The sequence below is a fragment of the Pseudorca crassidens genome, chromosome 6 (assembly GCF_039906515.1).
Source record: "Pseudorca crassidens isolate mPseCra1 chromosome 6, mPseCra1.hap1, whole genome shotgun sequence".
NCBI classification, from domain to species: Eukaryota; Metazoa; Chordata; class Mammalia; order Artiodactyla; family Delphinidae; genus Pseudorca; species Pseudorca crassidens.
Genome location: NC_090301.1, coordinates 33,748,253 through 33,760,575, shown reverse-complemented (window position 1 = coordinate 33,760,575; position 12,323 = coordinate 33,748,253). Strand labels below are relative to the sequence as shown.

The following is a 12,323-nucleotide window of genomic DNA, read 5'->3' as shown; positions in this document are numbered from 1 at the left end:
GAGAGGCCATGGCAGTGAGAGGCCCATGTACCGCAAAATAAATAAATAAATTAAAATTAAAATTAAAAAGATGAAGAAAAATTTTGAAGTATAAAGCATTTTCTAAACATATTTGAACAGAAAAATTTAGGGTAGGGGATAGGGAGAATTTCACAGAGCTATGTTCCAGGTAAAACATTTTGGAAAATACTGAGCATCATAAAAATTTTTAAGTTTAAAATTTCAAAGATATGATAAGGCAAACAAAAGAAATTGGTGAAAAGTATATGTAAAATATTTCAATAAAAAATGGGCAAACAGGTAAACCACAAAAGAACAGAAAAGACCAATAACCTTATGAAAACTCAGTTCCACAGTTATTTAAAGGAATAGAAATTAAAGTGTGATAATCCTTTTTACCTATTAAATAGGCCAAAAAATGAAGATAAAAACATGCCCCCCAAAAAGAAGCCCCACATTTATGGGGATATGTCAAAGATACCTAGGAGCCAACTGAAAAAGCTCCCAAAGAACGAAGGTGGAAAAATGTGAGCAACAAAATTAATAAAATAGTATTTATTGGGTTGTAACCCAAAGTATAAAGTGACTATGAGTCCATAGTGCTGTAAATAAGTGGTTCAGTTAATTAATAAATGGGAGAGAAGAGACAAATTTCCAGATAATTTATGCAGATAACCCACCCTCAGGGTGGTGGAGCATAACTTTCCAGTGCTTAAGTGTGGGCTACTCGTAGTGACATTCTCCCAAAGTTCAGTATGGAAGGGGGTGGGGGGAGAATAACTTTACAGTGAAGAAACCTGATAAGTATTACCTGAGCCAGGTGATTAAGGCCACATCAAAAGCCATAAATTTTGATGACAGTATGTACCTTTAATATGATGTGATGAAACCAAAACCCATAACTGTGGTCTAATCATAAGAAAAACATCAGAAAAATTCCAATAGAGCGGTATCCTACAAAATACTTGACCAGTACTCCTCAGAACCTTTAATGTCATCAAAAACAAGGAATGTCTGGGAAACTGTCACAGCCAAGAGGAGCCTAAAGAGACATGACAACTAAATGCAATGTGGTGTCCTAGAAGAGATCCTGGAATAGAAAAGGGACATCAGGTAAAAACTAAAGAAATCCTGGTAATCATATTGCAATATGTAAATGTATCAAATCAGTTTTTTCTCCAATGTTGAACATTTCAGCTATTTCTATTTTTTTCTATTGTAACTAACACAGTGAATGATATCTTTCATGCACTTGGAATTATTGAAATCTTTGTTAAGTAACTATTGAGAAAAATTCCTGAGTGTGGTAGTTTTATGGCTTTTCACACATATGACCATGTTGCATTTCCCCAAATTTTACCAATTTACAATGCAACCCACAACAAGCAATACAATTTTACTGCAAAAAAAAAAAAAAAAAACTAAAGAATTCCTAATAAACTAAGGGCTTTAGTTAATAATAATGTATCAATGTTGGCTCATTAATTTTAACAAATGTATCATACTGATATAAGATGTTAACAACAGAGGAAACTGGATGTGAGGTATATGAGAGTTTTCTGTACTATCTTCTCAACTTTTCTGTAAATCTAAAACTGTTCTAAAATATGAAATCTTAAAGCAACAACAACAACAAAAAACAAACAATGCTGCCCGCTGTTGGCGAGAGGGTGCTAGAATGGCCAGGCTCATGACCAGTTAGTGGTGTGATCACTCTGCGGCACAATTTGGGAACATGTGTTCAAAACAATAAAAATTTGTGCACTGCATACTCTTTGATTTAGCAATTCCACCACGACCCTAAGAAAATAACAGAGGCTGTATGAAAAGATTTATCTACAAATATGAACAAATATGATCGTCCAGGCATTTTTATAATAGCCAAAAGTTAGAAACAATGTTAAAATATTTGGAATTGGCAAAATACATTGTACATATTTATATGATGAAATGTTACTGTTCAATGTCAAATAATACAAGAATGACTAACAGAAAAAGTTAAATGGAGGAAAAACAGGATCCTAATAATACGATGTGAATCCCACTGTATTAAAAACAATATAGTTATACTTACATTAAAATCTTCTCTGTTCTCTGGCATTTAGCTTACATCAGCAAACAGAACAATGAATAAGGGGAGAGTAAGAGATGAAGAGAGAGAGAATGGTGGGACTGGGCAGGTCAGGTAGCACCTAGGAGGCAATTGTAAGAATTTGGCTTTTATTCAGAATGAAATGTGGAGATGACGGTGGGTTTTGAGCACAGAAGTGACTTGTTTTGACTTTCACTTTAAAAAAGATGCCCTGGGCTACTGTTGGAAGTAGACAGTAGGGGTACAAACATATAAGCAGAAAGACTGCTAGGAGGTCATTACAATAATTCAGATGAAAAATAAGAATGGCTCAAACAAGTGCACAAAGGGAAATAAAAGAAACAATATACATCAAAATATGAAGCTGGCTTTGTTGGGTTATTTTTTTCTGTGCTTTCCCATATTCTCCATATTTTCTGTAATAAATATATATCACTTTGGTAAAGAGAAAACAATGGCTTGATATATACATATGACTTTTTAAACTTTTTTATTTTGAGAAAATTGTACATTTCATATACTGGAATAAATTTTGAAGGAAAGCTACTTTTGTTAAACCATCCTTAGTATAAATTGCTGCTGTGGGCCATGTCAACAAATCTGTGTCCTTTCCCCCCACTCTTCTAGGATAAATGGACAACTAGTGGCTTTAAAAGTCATCAGCATGAATGCAGAGGAAGGAGTCCCATTTACAGCCATCCGGGAAGGTAAGAACAGTAGAGTGGACCCAAGAGATATTTTAAGTTTTTGATAAAAATGCATTGAGCCTATCCATTCAACATCTAGCTTTTTTTTTTTTTTTTTTTTTTTTTTGTGGTACATGGGCCTCTCACTGTTGTGGCCTCTCCCGTTGCAGAGCACAGGCTCCGGACGTGCAGGCTCAGCGGCCATGGCTTACAGGCCCAGCCGCTCTGCGGTATGTGGGATCCTCCCGGACCGGGGCACGAACCCAAGTCCCCTGCATCGGCAGGCGGACTCTCAACCACTGCGCCACCAGGGAAGCCCTAGCTTTTTATATTTATAGAAGTAATGTTATAATTGCAATTTTATTCTTCACACCAGTTTCCCAAATCATTTTATTACTTATTCCTGAGGAAATTAGAATTCAAAACTATTATATTAGTTGACCCAAACTATGAACTCAGTGAGTATTTACTAAATATCTTCTGCAAGTTTGGTCCCATGCTAAGTGCTAAGGCTGTATCTATATAACCCTAGAAAAAGCCATACAAAAGAGAAAGTAAATAATATACTCACACAAATTCTCAGTAAGCAGTTTGCCTGAAAAAAAGTTGTTGAGATAGCATTTGAAAAACTCCTTAGGAAAACGTGTATTTTTAGTGTTATGCCTGTATTTTCTCTGAACCCTGGACAGTAGAGCAAGTGGGTGAGAAGTCTGGTGGCATCAGATAGCCTTGAGCTTGAATCTTAGATATACCAGTTACTAGTGGTGTGACCATGGGTAGATTACTTTTCCTATTTAAGACTCAGTTTATTGCAGAAAGAGGATAATAATACCTATTTCACTGAGTTGTTATGAGGCTTAAATGAGAATATACATATAAAACACTAATCACAGAGTTTTATCTTCATAGTTCAACAAATGTTGGCTATTATTATTATTCCATTTTTTTTACTTTCCCTTAGTGATGTCTTGTTCACTATCAAGATAACTAACAATTTATAATTTAAAAATCAAGAAGCCAGTATAGTGAAAACAAATCATTAAAATGCAATTTATTAACCTTTTTACATAAGCCATTTGAAATAAAATGATGACAGGATTGCTATTCATTTCATCAAAAACCCAGAGAAATGGCTTCTCCCTGGTCTTTCTTTCTTCCCTTTTAACTACTTCATCTTCCCTTCTTTATGGAGCACATCCTATATGCAAAGCATGCTGCTGGGTGTTGTGAAGAATGAGAAGAAAAAGCCTGATCTTTGCTCTCTATCTTTTCAGTTGTAACAGAGCAGATGATTCAAGTTGCAACCAGTGTTATGATGGAGGTAACAAAGACCTTGTAAACTGAGATGAGAGCAAGTCAGTCTCAATGTGGCTAATAGAGTCAATAGATTTTGAACTGAGCTTGGGAGCATGTGTCATGCAAACAGGCATGGAAAAAGGAATTCAGAAAATGAGTTTATAACTGAATTTGATGCCGTTTTCAAAAGTCTTCCAGAGCCCCTGGGAAATACATCATTTTGAATTTCTGCAGAAGGGCCAAATGGCTATCAGGTTAGCCGGGGATTCAGCCTGGTAGGATCAGGTGCATTCTGGAGGAAAGTGTGGCCTTAAGTGTTTAATATAATGGAAGCTGTACTTACTGATGTATGTATTAGTGGTCCCCCTGAAAGGATAATCAGATTTAGAAAGAGATGTGTGGATAGGCTAAAGAGGATTTCTGAGCATAATAGACATCCTCAGGTCACCAGCATAAGGGGAGGGTCTCTAGGCCCAGGTTCACCCTGTTCTCATGGTGTTTCCTTCGTGAGCTGAGCTTGCCTGTTGCTTCAGGCCTGCCTTGCTCAGATTTTGCCCACAGCCAACTTTTTCGGGATGACATTTGACTTTAACAGTGAAAACTTTTGCCAGTTTTGCTAACAGATGGTTCTTAGCATGGTTCAGAAAAACTGGATGTGTATTGCTCTGTATGCTAAATGTTTCTTTTATTGCATATTTACCAAGGAATTGCCTCTCCATCACAGGTGTTTGCAATTACATTTAGTATTCAACTTTGGACTTTCTTGGTCTGTTTTATGGACTTAACCTTACTGAATGCTTTGCTTGTTTAATATGAAAAACGACAAAGGATTTTTTTGACACATTTGAGGTTGTTAGGCATCCAGTTTCCAACAATGGATGTTTCTTTTTCCACCAGGGTAAAAGCTGAGAGCCCTTCATAGAGGAGCCCTCTCCCCTCAAGAAGACATGAGGCCTCATTTGAAAACTTTGGCACTGTCCCATTTTTCCTGTAAGAACTTTAAGGATGTGAGACCAGGGAGACAGGAGGTTAAATGAGAAGGGCTGAAAGGCAAAATAAGAACAGCTGTGGGCTTCCCTGGTGGCGCAGTGGTTGAGGGTCCGCCTGCCGATGCAGGGGACGCGGGTTCGTGCCCCGGTCCGGGAGGATCCTGCGTGCCGCGGAGCGGCTGGGCCCGTGAGCCATGGCCGCTGGGCCTGCGCGTCCGGAGCCTGTGCTCTGCAGCGGGAGAGGCCGCAGCAGTGAGAGGCCCACGTACCGCAAAAAAATAAATAAATAAGAACAGCTGGAGTTCATTAGTTAAAATCCAGGGTCACTAGCTAAAAAGACAACTGAAAGCCATGTGCAGCAAAACTAAATGAGTAATACAGACTTCTCTAAAAATCCTTGAAGTAGGAAATACTTTTCCTGAACACTTTGGTTGTTCTAATGGTATATCAGCCAAAGATTTATTGAGTAGGATTTTACTACATGTACAGTCTCTCTACATTCAGGTAGAAAACATGCAGCAGTTTATTAATCTTGTCATTTGGAATACTATTTGATTGTAACATGTAGTGTTATGACATTAGCAAAAGTATGAACAGCACTAAGGAAAATACATGTGCCAGATATTTTTCATGTGTTACCTCTTTCAATCTTCTTAATAACCTTTGGAGATAGAGATTATTACGATTCCAGTACAGAGCTATGATTCAAACCAAATCTCTCTGATTCAAAAATCCATACAATCCCTTAGCATTCATTCCATGAGTATTTACTGAGCACCTATTTTGGCCAGGTACTCTGATGGCTGCTAGATACACAGCAGCAGACACAATAGGCGTGTTCTCTACCCTATTCCTCTGCTAATTAAAAAGATTAGCCACCTTCATAGCAACTTAGAGGATCTTTCATAACTAGCTGTATAGTTATATTTTTTTTTCAAGTTTGCAAACATTTTCTTTGTTTTCTTTTTTTTTATACATCTTTATTGGAGTATAATTGCTTCACAATGCTGTGTTAGCTTCTGTTGTACAACAAAGTGAATCAGCCATATGCATACATATAGCCCCATATTCCCTCCCTCTTGAGCCTCCCTCCCACCCTCCCTATCCCATCCCTCTAGGTGGTCACAAAGCACCGAGCTGATCTCCCTGTGTTATGAGGCTGCTTTCCACTAGCTATCTATTTTACATTTGGTAGTGTATATATGTCCATGCCACTCTCTCATTTTGTCCCAGCTTCCACCTCCCACCAACCCCCCTCATGTCCTCAAGTCCATTCTCTATGTTTACATCTTTATTCCTGCCCTGCCACTAGATTTATCAGTACCATTTTTTTTAGATTCCATGTATGTGTGTTAGCATACAATATTTGTTCTTCTCTTTCTGACTTCACTCTGTATGACAGACCCTAGGTCCACCCACCTCACTATAAATAACTCATTGTCGTTTCTTTTTATGGCTAATATTCCATTGTATATATGTGCCACATCACATACACCTAAACGTTTCGATGGACGTTTAGGTTGCTTCCATGTCCTGGCTATTGTAAATGAACATTGTGGTACATGTCTCTTTTTGAATTATGGTTTTCTCAGGGTATATGTCCAGCAGCGGGATTGCTGGCTCATATGGTAGTTCTATTTTTAGTTTTTTAATGAACGACCATACTGTTCTCCCTACTGACTGAATAAATTTACATTCCCATCAACAGTGCAAGAGGGTTCCCTTTTCATCAAACACTCTCCAACATTTTTTATTTGTAGATTTTTTGATGATGGCCATTCTGATCGGTGTCAGGTGATAACTCATTGCAATTTTGATTTGCATTTATCTAATAATTAGTGACATTGAGCATCTTTTCATGTGCCTCTTGGCCATCTGTGTGTCTTCTTCGGTGAAATGTCTATTTAGGTCTTCTGCCCATTTTTTAATTGGGTTGTTTGTTTTTTTGATATTGAGCTCCATGAGCTGTTTGTGTATTTTGGAGATTAATCCTTTGTCCATTGTTTCATTTGCAAATATTTTCTCCCATTCTGAGGGTTGTCTTTTCATCTGTTTATGGTATCCTTTGCTGTGCAAAAGCTTTTAAGTTTAGTTAGTTCCCATTTGTTTACTTTTGGTTTTATTTTCATTACTCTAGGAGGTGGGTCAAAAAAGATCTTGCTGTGGTTTATGTCAGAGTGTTTTTCCTATGTTTTCCTCTAAGAGTTTTATAGTGTCCGGTCTTACATTTAGGTGTTTAATCCATTTTGAGTTTATTTTTGTGTATGGTGTTAGGGAGTGTTCTAATCTCATTCTTTTACATGTAGTTGTCCAGTTTTCCCTTATTGAAGAGGCTGTCTTTTCTCCATTGTCTGTTCTTGCTTCCTTTGTCTTAAATTAAGTGACCATATGTGCATGGGTTTATCTCTGGGCTTTCTATCCTGTACCATTGATCTATATTTCTGTCTTTGTGCCAGTACCATAGTGTCTTGATTACTGTAGCTTTGTAGTATAATTTGAAGTTGGGGAGCCTGATTCCTCCAGCTCCGTTTTTTTTTTCTCAAGATTGCTTTTACTATTCGCGGTCTTTTGTGTTTCCATACAAATTGTAAAATTGTTTGTTCTAATTCTGTGAAGAATGCCATTGGTAGTTTGATAGGGATCACATTGAATCTGTAGATTGCTTTGGGTAGTAGAGTCATTTTCACAATATTGATTCTTCCAATCCAAGAACATTGTATATTTCTCCAACTGTTTATATCGTCTTTGATTTCTTTCATCAGTGTTTTATAGTTTTCTGAGTACAAGTCTTTCACCTCCTTAGTTAGGTTTATTCCTAGGTATTTTATTCTTTTTGTTGTGATGGTAAATGGGATTGTTTCCTTAATTTCTCTTTCTGATTTTTCATTGTTAGTGTATAGGAATGCCAGAGATTTCTGTGCATTAATTTTGTATCCCTCAATGTTACCAAATTCACTGATTAGTTCTAGTAGTTTTCTGATGGCATCTTTAGGATTTTCTATGTATAGTATCCTGTCATCTGCAAACAGTGACAGTTTTAGTTCTTCTTTTCCAATTTGCATTCCTTTTATTTCTTTTTCTTCTCTGATTGCCGTGGCTAGGACTTCCAAAACTATGTTGAATAATAGTGGCAAGAGTGGACATCCTTGTCTTGTCCCTGATCTTAGGGGAAATGCTTTCAGTTTTTCACCATTGAGAATGATGTTTTTTGTGGGTTTGTCATATATGGCCTTTATTACGTTGAGGTAGTTTCCCTCTATGCCCACTTTCTGGAGAGTTTTTATCATAAATGGGTGTTGAATTTTGTCAGAAGCTTTTTCTGCATCTATTGATTTGATCATATGGTTTTTATTCCTTAATTTGCTAATATGGTGTATCACATTGATTTGCGTATATTGAAGAATCCTTGCATTCCTGGGATAAATCCCACTTGATCATGGTGTATCATCATTTTAATATGTTGTTGGATTCTGTTTGCTAGTATTTTGTTCAGGATTTTTGCATCTATGTTCATCAGTGATATTGGTCTATAATTTTCTTTTTTTTGTGATATCTTTTTCTGGTTTTGGTATCAGGGTGATGGTGGCTTCATAGAACGAATTTGGGAGTGTTCCCCCATCTGCAATTATTTGGAAGAGTTCGAGAAGGATCGGTGTTAGCTCTTCTCTAAATGTTTGATAGAATTTGCCTGTAAAGCCATCTGGTCCTGGGCTTTTGTTTGTTGGAATATTTTTAATTACAGTTTCAATTTCATTATTTGCTATAGGTATGTTTATATTTTATAATCCTTCCTGGTTCAGTCTTGGAAAATTGTACCTTTCCAAGAATTTGTCTATTTCTTTGTGGTTGTCCATTTTATTGGCATATAGTTGTTTGTAGTAGTCTCATAATCCTTTGTATTTCTGTGGTGTCAGTTGTGATTTCTCCTGTTTCATTTCTAATTTTATTGATTTGCATCATCTCCTGTTTTTTCTTGATGAGTCTGGCTAAGGGTTTATCAATTTTGCTTGTCTTCTCAACCAACTTTTAGTTTTATTGATCTTTGCTATTGTTTTCTTTGTTTCTATTTCATTTATTTCTGCTGTGATATTTATGATTTCTTTCCTTCTACTGACTTTGGGTTTTCTTTGTTCTTCTTTCTTTAGTTGCTTTAGGTGTAGGGTTAGATTGTTTATTTGAGATTTTTCTTGTTTCTAAAGTAGGATTGAATTGCTATAAACTTCCCTCTTAGAACTGCTTTTCTGCATCCTGTAGGTTTTCGGTCGTTGTGTTTTCATTGTCATTTGTTTCTATGTATTTTTTTATTTCTTCTTTGATTTCCTCAGTGATCTCTGGTTATTTAGTAGTGCACTGTTTAGCCTCCATGTATTTGTGTTTTTTACAGTGTTTTTCCTGTAATTGATTTCCAACCTCATAGCATTGTGGTCAGAAAAGGTGCTTGATATGATTTTAATTTTCTTAAATTTTCCGTGGCTTGATTTGTGACCCAAGATGTGATCTATCCTGGAGAATATTCCATGTGCACTTGAGAAGAAAGTGTGTTCTGCCACTTTCAGGTGTAATGTTCTATAAATATCAATTAAATCTATCTGGTCTATTGTGTCATTTGAAGCTTGTGTTTCCTTATTTATTTTCTGGTTTGATTATCTGTCCACTGGTGTAAGTGGGGTGTTAAAGTCCCCTACTATTATTGTGTTACTGTTAGTTTCCCTCTTAATGGTTGTTAGCATTTGCCTTATGTATTGAGGTGCTCCTATGTTGGGTGCATAAACATTTATATTTATTATATTTTCTTCTTGGATTGATTCCTTGATCATTATGTAGAGTCCTTCCTTATCTCTTGTAACAGTCTTTATTTTAAAGTCTATTTTATCTGATACGAGTATTGCTACTCCAGGTTTCTTTTGATTTCCATTTGCATGCAATATATTTTTCCATCCCTTCACTTTCAGTCTGTATGTGTCCCTCGGTCTGAAGTGGCTCTCTTGTAGACAGCGTATATATGGGTCTTGTTTTTGTATCCATTCAGCCAGTCTGTGTCTTTTGGTTGGGGCATTTAATCCATTTACATTCAACATCATTATTGAGATGTGTGTTCCTATTGCCATTTTCTTAATTGTTTTGGGGTTGTTTTTGTAGGTCCTTTTCTTCTCTTGTGTTTCCTCCCTAGAGAAGTTCCTTTAGCATTTGTTTAAAGCTGGTTTGGTGGCGCTGAATTCTCTTAGCTTTTGCTTGTCTGAAAAGCTTTTGATTTCTCCTTCGAATCTGAATGAGATCCTTGCTGGGTAGAGTAATCTTGATTGTTGGTTTTTCTCTTTCATCACTTTAAGTATATCCTGCCATTCCCTTCTGGCTTGCAGAGTTTCTGCTGAAAAATCAGCTGATAACGTTATGGGGATTCCTTTCTATGTTATTTGTTGCTTTTCCCTTGTTTCTTTTAATATTTTTTCTTTGAATTTAATTTTTGATAGTTTGATTAGTATGTGTCTTGGTGTGTTTCTCCTAGGGTTTATCCTGTATGGGACTCTCTGCGCTTCCTGGACTTGGGTGACTATTTCCTTTCCCATGTTAGGGAAGTTTTCCATAATCTCTTCAAATATTTTCTCAGACCCTTTATTTTTCTCTGGGACCCCTATAATTTGAATGTTGGTGCATTTAGTGTTTTCCCAGAGGTCTCTGGGATAGTCTTCAATTCTTTTCCTTCTTTTTTCTTTATTCTGCTCCTCGGCAGTTGTTTCCACCATTCTGTCTTCCAACTCACTTATTCGTTCTGCCTCAGTTATTCTGTTATTGATTCCTTCTAGTGTATTTTTCATTTCAGTTATTGTATTATTCATCTCTGTTTGTTTGTTCTTTAGTTCATCTAGATCTTTGTTAAACATTTTTTGTATTTTCTCAGTCCGTGCCTCCATTCTATTCCTGAGATTCTGGATCATCTTTACTATCATTACTCTGGATTCTTTTTCAGGTAGATTGTCTATTTCCTCTTCATTTATTTGGTCTTGTAGGTTTTTACCTTGCTCCTTCATCTGTGACATATTTTTTTTTCTGTCTCTTTGTTGTTGGGTGGGATTGTGTTCCTGTCTTACTGGTTGTTTGGCCTGAGGCTTCCAACACTGGAGTCTGTAGGCTGTTGGGTAGAGCTGGGTCTTGGTGCTGAGATGAGGACCTCTGGGAGACCTCACTCCAATGACTATTCCCTGGGGTCTGAGGTTCTCTGTAGTCCAGTGGTTTGGACTTGGAGCTCCCACCACAGGAGCTTCAGCCTGACTGAAGCTTGTGAACCAAGATCTCACAAGTGCATGGGGTAGCAAAAAAAAAAAAAAGAAAAGAAAAAACAAAAAAGGAGAACAATAACAAAGAGTAAAGAATAAACTTAGACTAGGAAACTAACAGATATGTTAGAAAGAATATAAAAATAAAAATATAGTTGAAGGTAAAACAGAACCACAATTGTAAAAAAGAGGAGAAGGAAAAAAGAAAAAGAAAAAAGGTGGAAAAGGCCTTGGCTGTGGAGGATGATGCCTACGCAGGGGCGGGGTTTGGGCAGTGGGCAGGGCCTATGCTTAGGACCCAAAGGGCTGGAAAAGGCCCTGCGGGGTGGGGGCAGGGGTGAGGCTTAGGCTCAACAGAAGGGGCCCAGGCATGCCTCTGGTCTCAGAGGGTGGGGGACCCAGCCTGGGAGGCCAGCAGGCTTCCCGGGCCCGAGTGGGTGGGGCAAGCACCCTCTCCTGCTCCTCCGGTCCTGGAGGGCCCCTCCCACCTGCCCCTCCTGTTCTCCCCTGCCCTCCCTCCTATTCCCCCAGGACCACTGTGGCCTGGAGGGGGCCTCTGAGAGCATAGGATCTGGCCTCAGAGCCAGGCAGGCTCCCAGGCCTTTTGGGCAGGGGAAACGCTCGTCACACTCCCCCCGATCCAAGACCCCGAGGGTCCCTCTAGGCATGGGAACCCCTCCCCCCTTCCAGCCACCCCTCAGGGGTGCTGGTCCTGTCTGGCCTCCACTTCTCCTTCCTTCTCGGTTCCCCCATGTCCTACCAGTTTGCTTGGGGGTTCCTCCCATCTCCTTGGGCATCGAGGTCCCCCACCAGCATCTGGCAGGTTCCCTATTGTGGGGAGACACGAACTCCGTGTCTTCCCATGCTGCCATCCTGACTCTGCCCCCCATAATTATATTTTAAATGTTTATTTTTGCAACTAGGAGATAACACCTTCATTTGAACAGGCAAATGTTAAAAGTTTTTATATAAGAACAAGTTCCCT

The 12,323-nt window shown here is 38.1% G+C and overlaps 1 protein-coding gene across 4 annotated transcripts in view; it reads left to right on the top strand.

Annotated features, from left to right (window-relative positions):
• The window catches only part of CDK15 (cyclin dependent kinase 15), a 112,079-nt gene that overhangs the window by 28,951 nt on the left and 70,805 nt on the right, over positions 1-12,323 (top strand). For all 4 annotated transcript variants that reach the window (XR_010944311.1, XR_010944310.1, XM_067740982.1 and 1 more), the window contains exon 8: positions 2,720-2,799. Coding sequence is in view for 2 of the 4 variants with exons in the window: in XM_067740982.1 (XP_067597083.1) it covers positions 2,720-2,799 (80 nt within the window). In the remaining 2 variants the exon portion in view is untranslated. The remainder of the gene's footprint in view (positions 1-2,719; positions 2,800-12,323) is intronic.